The sequence below is a fragment of the Benincasa hispida genome, chromosome 1, assembly GCF_009727055.1.
Source record: "Benincasa hispida cultivar B227 chromosome 1, ASM972705v1, whole genome shotgun sequence".
Lineage (NCBI taxonomy): Eukaryota > Viridiplantae > Streptophyta > Magnoliopsida > Cucurbitales > Cucurbitaceae > Benincasa > Benincasa hispida.
Genome location: NC_052349.1, coordinates 26,874,569 through 26,897,353, shown reverse-complemented (window position 1 = coordinate 26,897,353; position 22,785 = coordinate 26,874,569). Strand labels below are relative to the sequence as shown.

The 22,785-nt window shown below is 33.3% G+C and overlaps 1 protein-coding gene and 1 long non-coding RNA gene across 8 annotated transcripts in view; both read right to left on the bottom strand.

The window, feature by feature from the left end:
• Positions 1–614: 614 nt before the first annotated feature.
• Positions 615–2,444, bottom strand: LOC120073889. Of its 2 annotated transcripts, none has more exons than XM_039026804.1 (3): positions 1,942–2,444; positions 1,421–1,500; positions 615–887 (listed from the first exon to the last, which is right to left on the bottom strand). In XM_039026804.1, exons 1-3 carry the CDS (start codon positions 2,159–2,161, stop codon positions 813–815), a joined length of 375 nt encoding a protein of 124 aa, XP_038882732.1. In that variant the 5' UTR covers positions 2,162–2,444; the 3' UTR covers positions 615–812. The 2 variants fall into 2 exon arrangements, with proteins under 2 accessions (XP_038882732.1, XP_038882735.1); XM_039026807.1 differs by having other exon boundaries at positions 1,421–1,497.
• An 8,999-nt stretch (positions 2,445–11,443) lies between these two features.
• LOC120067380 overlaps positions 11,444–22,785 on the bottom strand; it is a 41,445-nt gene continuing 30,103 nt past the window's right edge. The window contains exons 5-6 of one of the 6 annotated variants that reach the window (XR_005478983.1): positions 12,308–12,409; positions 11,866–12,189 (exon numbers count right to left, since the gene is read on the bottom strand). This is a non-coding gene — a long non-coding RNA (uncharacterized LOC120067380). The other 5 variants (XR_005478982.1, XR_005478981.1, XR_005478980.1 and 2 more) reach the window with 5 other exon arrangements.

The following is a 22,785-nucleotide window of genomic DNA, read 5'->3' as shown; positions in this document are numbered from 1 at the left end:
AATTCATGTAAACCCCAAAACTCTATGTAGATGTGGGGTTTTGTGAAAGTTGTTTGTACAAACGCATTTTTACTATTTAGGTTTTGATCTTTCACTTCTATAATCACAATTGCAATCTATATGCACATACACATTACTTATCTCCACAAACATGTCATCTTATAGAATTTCGAAAAAATATATATGCATTCCAAAGTTAAATGAAAAAAAAAATTAGAAGATAAAAGTTCCCTCCATAGCTTTATGCAAGCACATTATATACTTGCCTAAGACAGTTACTTATTTTAAAATAATGTTCTCTAATAATATGATCATTATGTTATGTTACAATAGGGTCCTTTACCATACATATTTCATTAAATTAAATTTAGTCACTACATTCCAATAAATTCATTAAAATCATTTAAATAAATAAATAAATAAATAAAACGGTAGAATACAAATATGGGATCCAAATATAGATGGTTGTCTAGATGAGTGACTACAATTTATTTTAAACTAATTTTAAATTATAGAAATAAACAATTAATGTAAAATATCAAAGTGAACATAGTATTTATTTTCTTAATTTTTAAATTTGTACTCGTTGTACTAATAAAGTAAAATATGCAATGTAAACTTAAATTAAGTAGCCAATTAAATTAATCCGTCCACCCATTCAAATTCACTAATATCTCAATTAGACCTTTTTTTTCGCACAATCATTAATTAAAGATGAACAAACTAAAGTGAAATGACATAAAGATTAAAAGAAGAAACAAAGTGAAAAAAAAAAAAATGCAAAAGAAACAATACAATAATAATATATTTTCTCAGTTGACAGGTGACATGGGATGGTCTCTCTCATCTTCATCCTCAACTGCTCTCTTTTCAATCTGTGGGACCACCTGTCATATCACACAAGCATGCCATTTTATTTCTTAATTAATTATATATAAAAATATGTTGTTTTCTAAGTTATTTATGTGTAATTTATAAGATAGTGATGATTGATGAGGATTGTTTCAAAGGAAAAAAAAAAGGGAAAAAAAAAAAAGAAAGAGGAGGATAATTGATGAGATTCGTTTAATAATTGAAGGAGATATTTTTCTTGTGTTTTATTAATTTTATTACTATTATTTAAAATAAGAAAATTTAGAGTTCAACTAATTAGGTGTTGCCTCACAAAGCTATGCTTAATTTACAATATGATCACTTTTTCATATTAGAATGTATATCCACGTGGCATTACAAAAATACCCACAACAGCCGCAAAAAAAAAAGAACATAATTTTGATGGAAAAAGAGAAGATTAAAGGAAGATAAAGACAAAAATGTTATAAAAGCAAAAATTGCTCATAAATATAATTTCTATTATTGGTAGAGAAAAAAGAAAGAAAGAAGAAATGCAATGTTTATATTATATGGTTTCTGCACTAGCCTGATCTTGAGTTGAAGTGTGCGGTAGAGATGATATCCTTCTTGATCTCCTGCTAGATCTACCGTTGATTCTAACAGCTTCTGGATCGCAGCCCAAAAGAAATTAAAAGGGAAATAATAATTAAAAGAAGAAAACTGGAAAATGCAAGGAACCAGAAAGGAAAGAATATTAATGATCTTTGGAGTGAAAGGAAAGTGATTTTTTATTGTGATATCTAAATCATAAATAAATATCTTCGTAAGGAATATTCACTATTCCCACTTTTATCGTATTTTTTTAGGCGCTGTTTGGTTGGTCCTTTTTAGTCAAAAAAAAAAATTATAATAATAATAATAAATTTAAAAAAACAAACCCAAAAAAATGAAAATAATGCGTCCTTCACGTTAACCAGATTTCACTCCAATATTGACCCAATAAAATAATGCGTTTTTTTTAAAAAAAAAAAAATTAAAAAGGAAAGAAAATTGGCGTTGAGTATTAAACTTAGAAAATGAGTGGCAAAAATGCAATATTGAACTGACCAGAGGTGGCATGGTTTTTGGTGTCGTCCTTCTGAGGGGAATCTAGGGTTGAGTCAGCGGTGTCCGGCAAGTGGCGGTCCAGCCGTAGACGGCGGCGATGATGGTTGCGATTTTCGAACATTGATTGGACAAAAGAAGCTTCCATGGAATTCAAGAAGTGCATGTGCTTCTCATTGGTCCAAAACGGCCCTGTTTCGCTGAATTGCACATGCGATTCCATGGCCCAGGGTATGTAAGAAAATAAAATTGAAGGAAGAAGAAAAAAGAACAAACCCTAGAGTGGAATTGAAAGAAGAAGAATTAAGAAAAAGCACTTTTCCGATGGGTTTCGGAGATGAATGTTGATTGGTGGGATTTAAAATTACGTTGGTTTTTATAGAACGCTTTTACAAAGAAGAACCACAGCATAGGGTTGGCGTTTCCTTTTCTTTGGCTCTCTCCCTTTTTCACATTTCTCAAACGCGACTACACATTAAAATCATGTCTTTCTCCTACTCGCCTTTCCCTTCTCTCCTCACCTACCTTTTATAATCCCCCATGATAAAAACAAACTTAAATGGCATATTTAGTCTTTAAAAAATTTAGAATTTAGTCCTATAGTATGAGAAAATATTCCATAACTATGTAAGATAAGCAAATTTTAACTTTTTTTTTTCTAAATCATATAGGTTAAACTTGTAATTAGACTTAAAAACAAACTTAAATTACATGTTAGCTCTATGCAATTAACTATCACTATTGCCTGTGCTAATTTAATTATTATAATTACCTCTTTCAACATTAAATCATAGTTTATAGCTATTTTTTTACCAAGTAAGTCATGTAGTATTTAAAACTGCTTCACGAATTTTAAATTAGTCACATAAATTTTTAAGAGGATCCAGTTGAATATAGATACATTTCAAATGATTACATACCTTATCATTTCTCACATTTTTTTTAATGATATGATAATGTTTACGCTAGTTCAACCATGTTTTGATTGGAGAATAGAGTTGTAAAATAGAATTTCTCGATAAATGTGTAAAAGAGAGAAAGATAAGATCCGTTGATAAATATGTAAACTTAAATAGTGGGATAAAATTCTATAAATACAAACTTCAATAGTAAATATGATTGAAGTTGAGTTATTTTAAGGCGATTAATAAATCGGTGGGTCAATTATCCCAAAGTGAATATTATTATATAATTTGTTGTTGGTGTAAAAAAATTTATTTTAAACGATTGTGAGTAAATGAGAGGAAAAATTTCCTTTATTTCGGTAGTATGAAAAAAATTCATATTTCTTTCATGTTAATATATTTTTCAAAATAGAGTGAGACTCACTAACATCAATATAAGATCCATGAATATTTATAAAAGCAAATTTATAGTACGAATAGAAAGGAAATATTAGAAATTTTTTCATAAAAGAGATAGAAAAGAATAATAATTGTTGGTGACAGGTGGAGGAGAGGAGAGGGCGAGTAGGAAAAGAAAAGTGTAGTCGAGAAAGTGGAGAAGGTTGGGGATGAGGGAGAGCGGTGAAAATATCTGAATGGATTAAATACTGAAAACAGAGATATTTTAGAAGATGGATAGAGAGAAACAAAAAGATCTGAGCTCATTTTTCTGTCCCAGACTCTTTTATTCCAGTTCGCCGATTCTGACAAATTTCATTATTTACTTTATTTATTTTTTTATTTCCTTTTACTGTTGCCCCCATATTTTATTTGCCTTATAAAAGTTTGAGCAAATATCAATTTAGATTCTTAAATTTTTGTGTGGTATAATTTAAACTTTAAATTAATTAAATTTTGGAGTTGCATCGATTTAAATTTTATATTTTTATAAGTTTATCAATTTAAATCATAAATTTTTATAAATATATTAATTTAAACTCTAAATTTTTATAAGTGTATTTAAATAAAACATAAATTGATGGTTTAAGATGATACAATTATAAAAGTTTAGAGTTTAAATTGATATACTTATAAAAGTTCAGGGTTTAAATTGATACAATTATTAATTTATAGTTTAAATTAACACAATATCCAAAATTCAAGTGTATAAATTTATATTTGTCATAAAAGTTTTATAGTAATTAAAATACAATATAAAAGATATCTTATTATAATAAGTGAAGAAGAGTATAAATAAATTATCTCCTTTGAATTTTAGAAAATTATTATCAAGAGATGTTTGGATCATTAAGTTTAGTTATTAAATATGAAGTCATTTAGTTTAAGAAGTTAATTAGTATGTGAAATTATAAATAATATGTATTTGGAATACATAGTTCTTTGATCAATGTTTAAGAAATATATATTTAGAGTGCTAAGTTGTTTAACTTGCCATTCTTAAATTCGTAGGCTTACTTTTCTTTACTATTTTTTAAGGATAATGAATTTGATTTCAATTTTTTTTATATATTATTTGTGGTACTTTCTTATTTTCAATTTCACTCAAATGTGATATTGAATTGAATATGAAAGTAACATATTTTCATAATTTGAGACCAATCCTAAATGGATTCAATTTGAATTTTACATTTTTTAATATTTGGGATCAATCCTATAAACATTTCCAATTTTACCTTCTAAAATAGACTTTTGTGGCATATGTGAAATGAAAATTTAATTGTACCCAAATTCAATTTGATTCAAATTCGAATGATGATCAAGAACATAACTTAAAAAACATATAGAATAATTTTTAAAAGGTAAATCATTTTTTCGTTGGTCAACTAATAATAATTGAAAAATCGATTCAGGTAAGGATAATTAGTTTATGTAATGATACCTCATCTTTAGAGAGCTTTTTATTTGTTAGAATATATATATATATATATATATATATAACCGCTATACCATTTGCTATACTCATTTTGAGTATACTATAATTTATATCGTTTACTTTATAAATAATCCTTTATATATATATGGTCCCTAATTTATATTATACACTTATGATCTTTCACGATTTAACATAAATTAAGTTGAAAGAGTTTTTATGCTTTAACAGTAATAATTAACTTTTAAATAATAGTTTAATTGAACTAAAAAAATACATTTTAGAGATTACTAGATGATACATATACGGTTTAAGAGGTTAAAATTGATGGTAGAATTCTTTTCTTTTTTTTTTTCTTTTTTTTTTTAAAGAAAGAAAATGACGGTAAAATTTATGTTTGAGAAAAAAATGGATGTTGGGTGTTTAAAACATAGACGTAAAGAACTATTCTAATTTTAGTTTAGCCATCAATCAATTGATTGTTGCATGTATGGGGAAGATATTGGATAGATAAAGCAAGCTTTAAACAAGTAGTTGACAATTGAATATAAAAACACACATTAACCCACTACGCAACTCCCAAATCCTGTTTTAGTCCAACTATTTACTTTTGGTCTTTTCTAATTATGGGGGAATCATTTCGAATCAATATCGAAAATGAGACCTATAAAAATCAAGCGAATTTTGAAATATCGTTTTGTTATCCACTAATGAATTATCTTGAAAATAATCTGAATAATTGTTGTTTTGTTTGAATGAGTTTTTAAATGATCAAGAATATCTTTTTATTTTAATTAAAAATACTTTTTCATATTCTTTTAAAACTTCATTTCAAATGGGTTTTAAATTGACGATGATATTAAAATTTAAAAGAGACGACATATATATATATATATATAGTTCCAATATTTTTAAAATTGCGAGTTGTATTATGTTAGATGTCAAAATTTGGATATGGAAAAAGATTGTGTTAATGTCAAAATTTGGACATAAAAAAGGGATATTCAGGCATACAACACTAATTACACTATCATTTGTAAAAATAGTAAATGACAAGATTCTTTTGAATTATGGCATAATATCTATATTTCTTTTCTTTATCCATTTTTTTAATTAGTATCAAAATCTTTCTTTTGAAATTTCACTCTACTCCAATTTTCCATTTATCAATTCTTCTTCTTTTTCTTCTCCCTTTTTTTTTTAATGTTATGTTATTTTCAAGTATCAGTTTATCTAAAATTTTTGTTTTTCCTATTTAATTTTTACTTTTTTTTTATTATTTTTCTGCATTATCATTAAACGTGTTGAGGATTTATTATATTTAATTTAAAATTTGTGTTTGTTATTTACGATTTTGAACTAAATATCGTCTATCCTCCATTTTTCGGCATACATGTTTAAGCTACAAGATAACCTTGGATGTTAGTTTATTGGTTTGTGATTAATGAAACGAATTTTGAAATAAAACATCAAATATTTTATTACATAAATAAAATGTTTGTACATTACAATTACAAACTATAGGACCCTGCAAGATTTAAGGCATCGACCCCAACAATCTCCCACTTGACCTAAAGCTAGTGAGGTGTACAGTATAAAAATCAAACTGTAATACAAAGTACACAAAGCAATAAACTAGGGCACAAACCGCCTAGTACAAAAATCTCCCACTTGCCCTAGTCTAAACGTGGCTTGTCCCATAGACCCATAATTTACAAGTGAACCTCAAACACCTTAGTCGTGAGGGCCTTTGTAAACGGATCAGCAACATTGTGCTCTGAAGCTATTTGCATAATGATCACGTCCACTCGATGCACAATCTCTTAGATGAGATGATGTTTCTACTCTATGTGTTTCCCGCACTTGTGACTCCTAGGCTCTCGGGAATTAGTCACAACACCACTATTATCACAATAAAGTGCGATGAGCTTTGACATGTTTGGAATGACTTTCAGATCCGTCAAGAATTTCCTGAGCCAAACAGCTTCTTTAGCAGTTTCACAAGCCGCTACATACTCAGCCTCCATAGTGGAGTCAGTAATGCACCCTTGCTTGGTGTTCCTTCATACTACTGCTCCTCCATTAAGAGTGAACACTGATCATGAAGTGGATTTTCTCGAATCCTTATCAATTTGAAAACCAGAGTCCATGTATCCAGTAAGGATCAGATCCTTTTAACCATACATGATCATGTAGTCCCTCGTTCTTCGCAGATACTTGAGGATATTTTTAATGGCGGTCCAGTGATCAAATCCTGGATTAAACTGATATCTACTGACTATCCCCACCGCATAGTAGATGTCAGGTCTCGTACATAAAATCACACATATCAGGTTGCCAACAGTCGATGCATAGGGGGCCGTCTCATTTTCTCAACCTTTTGAGGTGTCTTAGGACACTGCTCCTTAGACAATATTACTCCATGTCTGAAAGGTAGTAAGCCTCTCTTAGAATTCTGCATCGAATATTTTACAAGCATACTAAATTGATCTACAATATCCCATACTGAATTGAAGTACATTGACTCTATTTCGAGATCCATAACTTTGATCCATTCATCTTTGTCAACATCCTCCATTGCCTTCTTGTAAGACAATGGATCCTTAACAACTCCGTCAGCTACTATAGCTAGGATTTCAGTTAAACCCATGTAACGGACAGGTGGATTTGTAACCCTTCCACTACATTGAGGTTCCTTCAACACTTGAGGTGGATTTGACCTACTAGATGATCCAACTTCAACAACTCTTGTTGAGTTGTTGGGTTATTTAACAACTCTTGTTGAAGGTTCAGTAGTTTCTTTGGAAAGTTCATTCAACATAATTTTATTACAAGACTTGTGCTCCCTTATGTGGTTTTCTTCAAGAAAAGTAGCATTTGTAGATACAAACACTTTGTTCTCTTTTGGGTCAAAGAAGTAACCACCTCTCATTTCTTTGAAGTAGCCTACAAATAGACACAATTTTGAACGAGATTCTAGTTTCTTAGGATTTGCCTCAAACACATATGCTGGGCAACCCCAGATTATGAAATGATGTAAATTAGCTTTACGACCATTCCATAACTCCCAAGGTGTTTTGATAACACTCTTGAATGGAACACATTTCAACATATACATTGCAGTCTCCACTGCATAACCCCAAAATGAGTCAAATAAGCAAGTGTAACTCATTATAGACTGAACCATGTTCAACAGGGTTCGATTTCTCCTTTATAATACACCATTCTGCTGAGGTGTACCAGGTGCTGGGAGTTGGGATACAATTCCATGTTCTATCAATTGGTTTTGGAATGTTAGAACCATAAACTCTCCACCTTGATTAGATCGAAATTTCTATATTGTTTTACTTAATGCATTTTCAACTTCAGCCTTGAATTCTTTGAACTTTTCAAAAGATTCAGACTTACATTGCATTAAATAAACGTACCAATATCTTGAATAATCATCAGTAAAGGTGATGAAATATTCGCAACCTCCCCTAGCTTTTACATTCATCGGACCATAGAGGTCTGAATGTACTACCTCTAAAGGTTCTTTGGCCCTATGACCTTTTTCAGTAAAGGGCCTCTTAGTCATTTTGCCTTCAAGGCATGATTCACACACAAGTAAAGAATTTTTTTCTAACTCGTTTAAAAGTTCATTCTTCACCTATCTCTCTATCCTATTGAAATTAATGTGTCCTAAACTCAGGTGTCAAAGTTGGGCATTTTCTTTAGGAGAAATTTTAAGCCTTTTATGTTGAGTTCTACAGTTTTAAACATTTAAGTGTTATAGAGTTATTTATTTGCTAACGGCCTTAACACATATAAATTATTTTACAGTTCAGTTGAAAAAATATTGACACTATTCTTTGAAATAAATACTTTATTTAGAGAAATTTATACAATATTTTTGTTCAAGTAAACACTTTAAAGAAATTAAGTTCCTCTTAAAACCAGGAACTACATATACATTTTCTAGTAAAGTGAATTTATTCTGTAAAGTCAATTGAAGACCTCTCACTGCCACAGCTGAGAAGACATGTCCAGTTCCAACCTGTATCATCATCTCACCAACATCTAGTTACCGTTAGGAACTAATTCCCTGAAATGAAGAACAAATGTGGTTAGTGGCACCAGAATCTATAATCCAGGCAGAATCATCATTCTTCACTAAATATGTTTCCAATACAAGAAAATCACATTCACCTTGTTTGGCCTTCTTCTTTTCTACCAAGTACTTGGGATAGTTCCTTTTTCAATGTCCCTTTTGGTTGCAATGGGAAAAGACTCCCTTTGCAACCTTGGCTTTCTTTTGAGCAGTTGCTGGTGGGTTAGCTTTCCCCTTTTCACCTTTCTTTTTCTTTCACTTTTTGTTGCCGAAGGAAGAAGGTGCAGAATTTGTCCTCAAGGTCGAACCTTTGTGGAACTTCTTAAAGGATGAAGCAACATTTGCTTCACCCTTCTATCCCTTGCCTTTCATCAAGGAGCTAAAAATATAACTCATTCTATCACTAAAAGGTCTGTAGCTCGTTGATGAGGGTGGTTACGTTGTAGTCAATCCTGTTTAAACAACATTGCTCCGAAAATGAAGGAAACTTTCAGGTAAAGATTCTAAAATAATGCTAACCTGGTTGACTTCATCAATGACGGACCCATTCATCTCCACCATGTTGAAGTGGACCATCATGTTGAGAACATGTTCTCGAATAGATGCCTCTTCTTGCATACGAGCATTGAAGATGTGTTTGAGAGCATCATGCTTAAGTTGTGCGGATGGTTGTCCGAAATTCCCTTCAGGTACTCCATGATCTCACAGGCTATGAGCATGGCCTAATGCTTCTTGACCAAGACTTCAGAAAGACTCACCAAGATATATGCTCGTGCCTTTTCATTTACCCATGTCGTATGCTTTTCAAACATTTTGAGCAACATTTGGAACTAAAATGAGAGGACAGTCCTCCATTAGGACAAAACAAAGGTCATCGATTATTAAAATTGTGTTGATCGTGTTTTTCCATGAAGCATAGTTTTTGCCCGTTAATTTGTCAGCAGCGAGAAGATTTAAAGTAGCGGTAGCCATTGAAACAAATTTTCTGAAACATAAAATTTATTTATAATTAGTTTATTTGCATTAAACCACTAAGACAACCAATCGGTTTTTAGCAAAATAGTCTAGGGTACCCTAAGTTATATCTATTTTACAATGATGTTTCAGTGAGGAAGGACAAAAGTCACCGTAGAGTGATCAAGTGCCCCTTCACTGAAATGAGACATTCTCAACTATTAGACAAAAACAAAACTTTGTTACTGTAACTAACAGTCACCATTGTTTGGTCAGGGTTTGTTAACTTGCTTAACAATTCTTGTAAGTATGACCCTTCATTTTAGGTTCTAGAGTTCCACCCTAATGAGCCAACTGTAGGGAAAAATCGATTGGGACATGAAACTAAAGCAACCTTATCCATTTCTAGAGATTGAATAAAGCGTTATGTAAAAATTCCATCCTTTAGGGGGACATCCACGATGCCACGAGGCCATGCACAAAACTTTAGTCAACTTAATGAGAGAGACTGAGGGATTGTCACACATCTCGCTCTTACTTACTATAAACAATCTCTTCGTTCACCTTGATATTGATCTATACAAATGTCATCCGTATGGGGACTTCCATGGTGCATCGAGGCCGATATAGACCTCATGGGTGTGAATTTTAAGGAGAAATGTGAAGAGGATAAAATTAAGTATCATATACCCCATTTTCTCCTACTGAGTATTTTTTTTAGGGTTAATTAACTTAGGAAAAATCGACTACTGATTTTTAACTAAGTGAAAGTTTAATTTGCCCAAAAACAATATTTGTATTTGGATAGTTAAACAATTTTGATCAAAATCTAATAAACTCTTTAATAAACTTTAATCTATCTTGTATGCATGTAATAAATCTATCTAATTCACCTTTCTAGGTAATTTCCCAGGTAGAGGTGTTATGTTTCCGACAACTTAAATACCCTAGCCTAGACATAACTCGCCTTAGTCAAAAGATCCCTTATAGATATATTTGTTACATTGTTAATATTTTATTAAGATCAATTTAATCCTATTAAACTGATTAAAAGATTCAACTAAGATTTCTAATCTCATTAGAAATAGATCTTAGGTCTATGTGAATCATATTTTAAAACAGTTTTAAAAGATCATTTTAACCTGAGGTTTGCATATAATTCTAAATTATTGATTTTAATTTCTAAATTCATTTAATTATAACAATTATAAAAAAAATGAAACAAAATTAAAACCAATCAATTGTATCGAATGACATACTTAGTAAATTATAACAATTATAAATTACCCAAGCTAATGTCATGCTTCATGCATTTCCATTTCATTACTAACTATATATAATAATTATATAATAATGTAATGATATAATTAATAACAATCATCCATTCATATTCAAAACTGTATATTATAATATTTATAATATAAATGATGCATGGCAATGTTATTAATGCATCCAAACATATAGTATAACACTTATATTATATGATGCATGAGCATGCTATATTAATTAAATCATGCAATTATATATATTATAACACTTATAATATAAATTATGCATAAAATTAAATGCATAACCTATGGTGGGATTTTTACTATATTACACACATTAGGACATATAATATTAAAAATAAATCATACATCAAATACATAAAAAAATTATTGGATCGAGATTGGACACCTAAACAACTAATTAAATTAGTATAACACTTATATTAATTTAATTAACCAAAGTAACTATCTATTACAAGATAAAAGTCATCTGGTTCGAAACAAGTGAACCAAGCCTTGAACCGCTCGTACCGAACCATCCACCAACGATACCTCAGCAGCGATCTCGTAGTAAACACTGGCAGATCATGTAGCAAACACTGGCAGATCTTATAGCAAACACTAGCAGATGTCGTAGCAAACGCTATACGATCTCGTAGCATAAAGCTAGCAAATCTCGTAGCAAATGCTACACGATCTCGTAGGAAAAACTAGCAAATCTCGTAGCAAACACTGGCAGATCTCGTAGCAAACGCTACGTGATCTCGTATAAAAAACTACATGATCTCTTAGCAAAAGCTTTCTTCCTCATCGTAGCCTTGCTTTGAAATTCCTCTAAAACTCACCAGGAACAGCACAAGCGACTCAAAACTTTATATTACAGACTCGATCGCAAATAAATAAGCCCAAAACATGGGTCTTTACAAACAAATTTGTAAATTGAAAGTAGTAAACTAACAGTGCCAATCTCGTAAATTATCCAATAATTTCAAACATCCACGTTCTTAAACATTCATCAAATGAAAAATTACAAAATACTTAAATCCCACCAAAAACTGTAAAAATTAATATGAAATTTTGGAAAAAATTGGGCCAAAATTCCGCTCTGATACCAATTAAAGGATCCTTGTGAAGGGTTCATAGCAGAAGCAGATCGTCCCAATTCTAAAAAAATTACAAAACGCAATTTTACAGAGAAATAGAATAGATCATGCATTTAATTAAACAAAACATAAAACATGCTTGAGAAACTAAGAAGAGAAAAAGGGAATAGAAGACTTACCCTTGAAGAACGAAATCTTCCGTTTCCTCTTCACTGTGAAAAACACGAACACCAAAAAGGGCACTACCACAAAAGCAACCTCGGTATTCTCTGTATGAGAATCTAGGAGGAGTGAACTCTGACTATTTTGGTAAGGGAAGGGATTGAGAGAGGAGAAGAAAAGAAATGCAGGGAAAGCTTGGGATATCATAACACAAAAAATAAAAAATAAAAAAAAAATCTTTGTTTCTTTTCTTCAGCCGCAGAGGAGAAGAAAGTGTAACCAACCCACATACACAATCTAGAGAGAAAGAGGGGGAAGAGAGTTACAACTCCCTCCCAAATAACATTAATTCAAAAATAAAATAAATTAAATTTATTTATTTATTTAAAATTATTTAATATATATTCATTATCATATAATATATATTAAACTATATGTTATATCAAATATAGTATACCTTTCTCTCACCAATGACTTTTAATATAAATCACAATTATATAAATTTTAACCATATGAATCCAATTCATATAATTAATATTTGAATCATATTCAAATACTTATTTTCTCTCATAAATTCTAATTATATCATATATAATTAAATTAAATTAATTATATCACATATAATTAATTCTCTCAATTAATTTGAAAAATTAAAATTAATCCAAAAACTGATTCTCGTTAGACCACATTGAGATACCGAGGGGACCTCATGGACTTATAGCTCGAAGCTTCAACGATACGTGAATAATTAATTAAACTCTTTAATTTAAATTATTCATCATCCGTTAACTAACGAGCACTCCACTAAAGACCGCCAGCTACACTATTTGCACTACAAATATATTTTTGTGTTCATTGGATATAACTAATCAACAGTATGATGACCCTTCACAAATTGCTCATAAGTACAGCTAGGCCAAAATTACCGTTTTTCCCTTATAATTACATTTAACTTCTTAAGTACCATAGATCCCTCTAATGAACAATAAATCATTGTTCAACTATGACCAAATCCCTCTCAAGCTAGGAGAGTGCGTGACGCCACATTGTTCAAGCCCCAGAATCAGCCCTCAAGGGAGCAATTTATCTACTTATTCCGATGTTGGGGAATGAGTAAATTCCTTCTTATGTAGCTGTGTTCCCAGCTACCCAATCAAACGAATCTCCAAAATGGTAAGCTTGTTGAGTTGGTGATCTGACTACTCTCACCCATACAAATCAAAGAACTGCCTTCATAGGCAGGAATTCATAACTCACTCAAGATTTAGGTCATGTTACTTATGGTCATCCTGGTAAAATGTAAGTCTTTATTATGAACGACGTTATATAATGAGACTAAACATTTCGTGATTTAGTCCTATACAAACTCTTTTATATAGAATATCTCCATTCACATGTCTCCACATGAATGATCATGATCAGATCATTTATAGCAGTTTACAACAATCGTAACATCTATAAAATGAGTCATACTCGTTGTGTCACCAGGATAAGGTATTCAGCCTTATCCATCTACTACAGACCATTTAGGTTATCACTTAAACATGATCCACCCATATGTCTCTAGATACAAGTTTAAGCTATAAAATAACATTGGATGTTGTTTATTAGTTTGTGGCTAATGTAATTAATTTCGAAATAAAACGTCAAATATTTTATTACATAAATAAATTATTTGTACATTACAACTACAAACTAAAGAACCCTACGAGATGTAGGGCATCAACCCCAACAGCTGCTGCCATCATTGATCCAGCAACCTCCAAGGAAGCCACTATTAATTCACTTCACACCATGGATGCTGACAAGTTTGAGAAAGACAACAAAACTATTCGTGGCCACCTACTCAACCACATAAAAAATTATTTATTTGATATGTTCGTCATCCAAAAATTTGCAAAAGTTATCTGGAATACCTTGGAATCCATATACGGAGGCAATAACATAGCCAGAAGAAAATACATAGTTGGCAAATGGGTGCAGTTCAAGAAGTTGGATGACAAAACAGTGTGGAGCAAGTTCACGAGATGAAAATTTAGTATCCAATGTTCTGTATAAAGGCATGAAGATGTGCAAGATTCTTCAAGCAAATGTGTTGCTTGAAAAATTTTCACCATCTTGGAGTGTCTACAGTAACTACCTGAAGCACAAAGAGAAAGATTTAACACTGCAAAAGTTGATTAGTCACATGTGCGCTGAAGAGATGAACGGACAGAAAGATAGGATGAATTCTTTATCTGTTAATTCAGTTAATGCTAACCTTGTTGAATCTTCAAATGTGAAAGATAGGTTAAAAAACAAAGAAAAACAAACAACAAAGACATCACAGAAGAAGGGTCAATTTATGGCTGCTGGTGGACGAATAGAGAAATCCAAAGTGAACTGTTATGTCTATGGGTAACTCGGACATAAATCCTACCAATGCATCCAACGAAAGGAAAGGTCAATCAAAATTCTGATGCTGCTAAACCATTCCCACAGGCCAACGTTGTCGAGAACGATATCGTTCCTGTAGTGGTTGTGGAGGCAAATCTGGTGGAGAACAAGTTTGATTGGATCTTGGACATTGGTGCATCAAGACATTTATACTCAAATCAGGATCTTTTCCACGACTTCCAAGACACCGACAATGGTGAATGTGTTCTCATGGGAAATTCAACAACTACTGGTGTTCTTGGGAAAGGGAATATTTTATTGAAACTTACTTATGAAAAAACTCCATCCCATAGTGATGTATTGTATGTTCCTTCTTTGCTTAGGAATCTAGGGTCGGGGAGTCTATTGAACAAAGTGGAACTTAGGATTTTTTTTTTAAGCTGACAAGGTTATCATCATAAAAAATGATGACTTTATTGGTAAGGGATATCTATATGATTGTCTGTTTATTCTGAATGTTGTATCTGCTTTTATTTCTATGAATGAAAATGCCTTTCATTTTGCTTATATAGTTTAATTACTTGATTTGTGGCATGGTAGATTAGGACATGTTAATGTTACATCAATTAAAAGGCTTTAAAATTTGCATCTAATTAATGTATATGATTCATATGAAAACAATAGATGCCCAATTTGTGTAGAAACAAAATTTGTGAAAAAGCCTTTTAAATCAATAACAACATGTAGTATATAATTACTTGATCCAATTAACACAAATCTAGCTGATTTTGAAAACACTATGAGTAGATATGGTAAAAAAATATTATATTTCTTTTGTTGATGATTATTCTAGATATACAAAAATTTACTTTCTAAAATTAAAGGATGAAGCTAGTAACATGTTTGTGAAATTTAAAGCTAAAGTAGAAAATCAATTAGATAGAAAAATAAAACGAATTGGATCTGATAGAGGAGGAATATAGTGACAATTTCTTTAAGGAATTATGTGAAATTAACGCTTCCTTCATGAAGTAACTACTCCATATTCATCTCAACAAAATGGCATAGTAGAATGTAAAAATAGAACTTTAAAAGAAATGATGAATGCTATGTTATTAAGTTATGGATTATCCAATAACATGTGGAGGGAAGGTGTACTGTCTTCCTGTTTTATTCTTAACAAGACTCCTAAAAAACCCAGATAAGACTCCCAATAAGTTATGGAAGGGTTATCCACCTAATCTAGATTACTTAAGAGTGTGGGGAGCTTAGCTAAGATAGCATATCAAGAATTCAAGAAACCCGCGATAGGATCTAAAACTTTGATTGCATTTTCATTGGTTACGCAAATAATAGTGCTGCATATAAGTTTATGTGTTTAAGTGATAATTCAGTGTATGAATATAGGATATTGTATTTTTTAGCATGTTTTTCCCATGATTGAAACTGGTGATAAATCAGTAGATAATTCACTTAATGATTAAATTGCTAGTACTTCAAGCATCAATCAAATATCTGAATTCTCTCTTTCTAGCCCTAATAACACATTTGAAAATTCAGTGTTAGTAAGAATTTTGGGAAAATTTAGCGTTAGAAGTAAAAGACAAAGGGTTAGTAAGGATTTTGGACCTGATTTTCTAATTACATTTCTAGTTGAAAATTTAGATAAAATAGATGATCAATTTGCTTGCATGTAATTAATAGATGAGGATCAAAAAACCTATCAAGAAACTATACGTTCAGTAGATTCTAGTTTTTGGAAAGAGGCAATCAAGAGTGAATTCAAATCTTTAGTTATGAATCAAAAATGGGAATTAGTGGAACTACCCAAAGAAAAAAAATCCATTAGGTGTAAATGGATCTTTAAGAAGAAAATGAAACCATATGGTATAATGATAAGTTTAAGGCTAGACTAGTGGTTGTGGGATACACATAAAATCAAGGTATAGATTATGTTTATACTTATTCATCTGTGACTAAAATAGCCACTATTAGAGCTTTGATAGCCTATATTGTGATACGTGGCCTTCTAATACATCAGATGGATGTCAAGACGACATTCCTCAATGGGGACTTAGAAGAGGAAATATATATGACACAATCTGAAGGCTTTATTGTTGCTGATAAAAAAAAAGGTCTGTAAATTTGCAAAATCTCTTTATGGTTTAAAATAAGCTCCTAAACAATGGTGTGAAAAATTTAACAACACTTTAGTAAACAATGGTTTTAAGGTAAACTGTTCTGACACTAATATTTACTCAAAGTCATTTAAAGCTGACTGTGTAATTATCTATTTGTATGTTGATGATATGTTGACCTTTGGTACAAACATAAAATAATCAACGATACCAAGTTATTTCTATCCTCACAATTTGAAATGAAAGATTTAGGTGAAACTGACGTGATACTTGGTGTTAAGATAAGAAAAACTGAAAATGGTTTCTCTTTATATCAATCACACTATATTGGAAAGTTGTTAAAAAGATTTGAAAGTTTTGATGTTACACCTATAAAAATACCCTATGATCCTAGTATTAGTCTTAAGAAGAATAAGGGTAAAAGTTTCTCTCAGCCTAATTATGAAAAAATTATTGGCAATGTTATTTTTTTTAATGAACTATACTAAACCCGATATTGCAATGTTGTAAGTAGACTGAGTAGATACACTCATAATCCTGATAAGGATCATTGGACAACACTTTGTCATTTGCTAAGGTACCTCAGAGGTATAATAGACTTTTGTCTGCATTTCAATAATTTTCTTGCAGTGCTAGAAGGATATTGTGATGCAAACTGGGTAACAAATAATGACGAAGTAAATTCCACTAGTTTATACGTATTTATACTAGGTCGAGCAGCTATTTCATGGAAATTAGCTAAACAAACTTCTATAACACAATCCACAATGGAGTTAGAGTTTATAGCACTTGAGCTAGCTGGACAAGAAGTAAAGTGGCTAAGAAGTCTATTAGGGGACGTGCCATTTTGGGGGGCTTTTGTACCAATATCTCTGCATTGTGATTCACTGCCTGCCATAGGTATTGCCAAGAACAGTGTGTATAATGGCAAAAGAAGGCATATTCACCTGAGACATGGAGCTATGAAACAACTGTTGAAGGAAGAAATTATCTCTTTAGAGTATATAAGGTCTAGGACGAATTTAGCAGATGATCCTTTCACCAAAGGCCTAACAAGGAGAGTAATTCTATAGTCTTCAACTAGTATGGGAGTCAAACCCTTAGTGTGATCCATAACCCTTTATTTTGGGTGGTCTATTGTGATAGGCTTGATGGATAATTTGTGAGTGATCCATAGCCCCTTTATGTTGGGTGGTCTATTGCAATAGATTTTATGGATAATTGATAAATTGTAGAAATACAAGTTATTTTTGCTCTTAAGTTGGAACAACTAAGGTTTTTAATGACAAATTCTCCTCATTTTTAGAAGAAATGCATGGAATTACTCAAACATTAGAAAACTCATGCAAAAGAAGTTTTATTACCAAATACTGCGGTACTAACACATTGTATTGCAGGATTTCAACAAGAAGCCAACGCATCATTAAGAAGTGTCGCAGGCAAAAGTTCTAACGCATGGGCCATGCGTCGGAGGGAATTCAAGGCAGAGAAGATTCATTGATGAATGTTGTTTGTGTCAAATCACCACTTGCAAATATGGGCACCTGCAGCAGGCGGCGTCTGAAAAGCTTCTGAGTGTCAGGCGGCTGACCAGAGCATGGACTTTAATGCTGCCCATCACCAAGTGGAGATGACCAATGCCTATAAATAGATGAAGTCCCTCCAGAACACACATACATATACATGTATAGAAATCTATCAAGATTCTCACTCTCTGTAATAGTGTGGTCATAGTTGTAGTTTTTAGAAGCTGTGCTGTGGTGCCAAGATGATCAGAAGGGTTGAGAACCACCACCACCGCTGGTCAGGGAGCGAAGGAAGCCAAGCTTGAGAAAGACACTTCGTCTAACTCCTATACAAGTGATTGTACACAACATAATTGAGCCAAAGAGATACAAGAGATTGTACTCTACGGCTTGACTCAGTTTTTTTCATCTCATTTATCGCTTTCATTTCATTTGATTGAATATTGCTTTTGTAAAGACAATTTGCTTCTTTATAATTTCATATATTTGATCCATCACACTTGCCATTGTTTATTTCTTGTTTATGTTAAATGCATATATACTTTATGTAAAATCTCATTTTAAATGCTTAAGCCGACTTGATCAATTGGTGAAAGCATCCTTAACTTAGATAATTCGAAAGAATAGATAAGCCAGCATCAAGTAGGACGCCTAGTACATCTAGAGATAGACTTACTAGTGTCTATTGCATTCTGTGTTAGATGCATGCATCTTGGAGATAGATTTTGTATGTTATTCGCATTGAGAAGTGTTGAATAAAGTCTAACGCATAAACAAAGATAAGCAAATCATCCCATCTCATCCACATCACACTCTGGTTTGTGTACACTCATCTTAGACCGACGCATACCACTTACATTAAAATCAATTTTCGCATGATCCATCACTCACTACTCAACTATTTTGTATCTTCTTGCACAAGCATAGCACTTTAGTGTAAATAACATATTTCTCTCATATATTTATGAAACCCTTACAATAGCTACAATGCAAGGTCTGCATTAGTTTAACTGAATCCCTGAGTTCGACCCTGGACTTACTAGGAACCTAAACTAGATTTATACTTGGGTCTAGTTTAGGAAAACTTGAACGTCAATAGAAGAAGTGTCGTGTGTTCTGTTGCACATCCTTAACACACCAACGCGTTACAACTACATAAACGCATCAAAGCATCAACGCATCATTTATACTTAGAACTTATTTTTCCAATTTATTTTATACAATACACTCCCAGCTCAAATCACGATAGCAACGAACAAGTTTTTGGCGCTGTTGCCAGGGATTCAGAAACAAAACTAACCAGAAATTTTGATGTATCTTTTGTAGGAACACTTCAGTCGAAGGAGTATTACATGCCAAGCCTAAGCTTGTGAACGTTTATGAGCAGGGAGAGCACTCCTGAATTCATATACGGCCCTGAGATTGAAAGGACCTTCCGACGTAGAAACCGATCTAATCATCGTTGAAGGTTGAGGCAACAAATTCTCAGATAACAGAACAGGCAACGAGCAATGGCGGAAGAACAGGCAAATCAGAACTTAGCTCAGCAACTAGCTCATGCTGCACAAAATCCGATCCTAATGGCGAACAGCAGCACGTGTCCCATGAGGGAATACGCGTCCCTTGTACTGTATGATTTCTCTCCAGGAATCATATACCCAATGCCAGATGGGATGAGGTTCGAGATGAAATTTGTAATGCTTCAAATGCTCCAGACTGCTGGACAATTTGAGGGTGGTCATGGTGAAGATCCTCACGCCCACATGAAGCGTTTCCTGGAAACGTATAATTCATTTGTGATTCCTGGAATCACCCCAGAGGCGATTAGGCTGTCTTTTGTTCCTCTATTCTTTGCGTGATGATGCAAAACAATGGGTAAGCTCACTGAAGCCTGGTAAAATCACCACCTGGGAGAAGTTGGTGGAGAAATTTATGCAAAAATACTTCCTACCTACCACCAATGCGAGGAGGCGTCAAGAGATTATTAACTTTGAACAAGAAGAAGCTGAGACCTTAATCGCCGTATGGGAGCGTTTTAAGGGATTGGTAAAAAATTTTATGGTGGATTGAATAAAGCATCGCAGATGGCAGCCGACGCAGCGGAAACTGGTGGAATTATGGATAAATCTTACACTAAGGCTAAAGAGATATTAGACCACATTGCTAAGCACAACATAGAATGGGTGGACGATACGTATGATGAAAGAGTTGACAAGAAGAAGAGACCTCATAATGTTAATTCTATCGATTCCAACGCAATAGCCACACTTTCTGCACAAGTGGCTATGATGACCAGCCTTTTGTAGAACATATCATTAGGCAACGCATCAAATCAGCAGAAGGTGAATCAGGTAGAAGCGTTTGGGCAGCCCATGGTTAGCTGTGTGGGCTGTGGATATCCTCATTCCTATGCTGGATGCCCACAAAATCCTCAGTCAGTATGCTTCATTAAAAACAACTTATTTTCCAATACATATAATCCTGGATGGAGGAACCATCCAAATTTTTCTTGGATAGGAGGAAATCATCAGAAGCACCACCCAGGGGCGAACCAATAGCAAAGGCAAGGACCGCCACTTGCATTTCAACAAATACATCAGCCACATCAATAGTCCTTTAATAGAGGAGGATAGGTGTCGAGCTCAGGATCTCCACTTGAAAACCTATTAAAGGAGTACATAGCCCAGAATGACGCATTGTTGAAAAGCTTGGCGTCGTCTATCAGAAACCTCGAAAATAGGTAGGGCAGATAGCGAGCGAGTTGAAAAATAGGCAGCCTGGAGTTCTACCTAGCAATACTGAAACACCTGGGAAAAACAATGGAAAGAAGCAATGTCACGCGGTGACATTGCGAAGTGGAAGAGCTTTTGAAGAAAGAAGAATGAATCCAAGAAACAATAGTCCTTTAAAAGAACGCAACACACGTTCAATGGCAGTAGAAGAAAGAACGCCTGAGACCACAAGCCATTCAGAACCAAGTACATCTAACGTGGGAAAACCTGCAATGCCGCTGAACGTACCATTCCCTAGACGTTTGATGAAGAAGCATGATGAACAACAATTCAAGAGCTTTCTTGAGCTCCTGAGGCAATTGCATATCAATATTCCACTTATAGAGGCCTTGGAGCAAATGCCAAAATATGTAAAAAATTTTAAGGACATTTTGACAAAGAAAAAAAGAGTCAGCAAGACGGAGGTAATCACACTAACGTAGGAGTGTAACGCGTTAGTAAGCAACAACCTACCCAAGAAACATAAAGACCCTGGGAGCTTCACAGTTCCTTGCTCGATAGGAGGGCTGGATGTGGGACATGCATTGTGCGATTTGGGAGCTAGCATTAATCTCATGCCACTCCCAATCTTTAAGAAACTGGGAATTGGTGAAGTACAACCCACTTTTGTTACTCTTCAGCTCGCTAACAGAACAATCAAGTATCCTGAAGGAAATATTGAAGACGTTCTGGTAAAGGTTGACAACTTCATATTCCCAGCAGATTTTATCATCTTGGACTATGAAGCAGATAAGGAGGTATCAATTATCCTTGGACGCCCCTTCTTAGCTACTGGGAAAGTTTTAATCGACGTGTATAAAGGAGAATTAACTATGCACGTAGATAATCAAGAGGTGAAGTTTAATGTGTTAAGATTGTCAACTAAGCAGTATAGCGTTGCCTGAAGAAGAGACCTATGTATACGAGGTCCTCGCGTTGGAGGAGAACCTGAAAAAACCAGAGTCACCAAATCTGAGTGAGCGGCGGAAGAAACCAACACGTCCATCACTTGAGAAACCACTAGAACTTGAGTTGAAACCATTACCTAGTCACCTGATATATGCCTTCTTTGGAACAAACAAAACTTTACCTGTGATCACTTCTGCGAATCTTACTGAGTCTAACGAGCACTCTCTCTTGCAGATGCTGAAAAAGCACATGCGTGCAATAGGTTAGATGCTAGCGGATATCCGTGGTATCAGCCCATCTTATTGCAGGCATAAGATCAGGCTAGAAGAAGGGATGTCAGGATCGATTGAGCCTCAAAGAAGGCTGAACCTCATAATGAAAGAAGTGGTCAAGAAAGAAATTTTAAAATGGATAGACACGGGAGTCATCTATCCAATATTCGATAGTAGTTGGGTAAGCCCAGTTCACTGCATTCCCAAGAAAGAGGGAACAACTGTGATAATCAATAGCAATAATGAACTCATACCTTTGAGGACTGTCACGGGCTGGCGCATCTGTATGGACTATAGAAAGCTCAACGCAACAACTAAGAAATACCACTTCCGCCTTCTTTTCATTGACCAAAGGCTTGACAGACTTGCGGGCAAGGAATTTTATTGCTTTCTTGATGGATACTCTAGTTATAACCAGATTTTGATTGACCCAGAAGATCAGAAGAAGACAACATTTACCTGTCCCTTTGGAACATTTGCGTTCAGACGCATGCCCTTCGGGC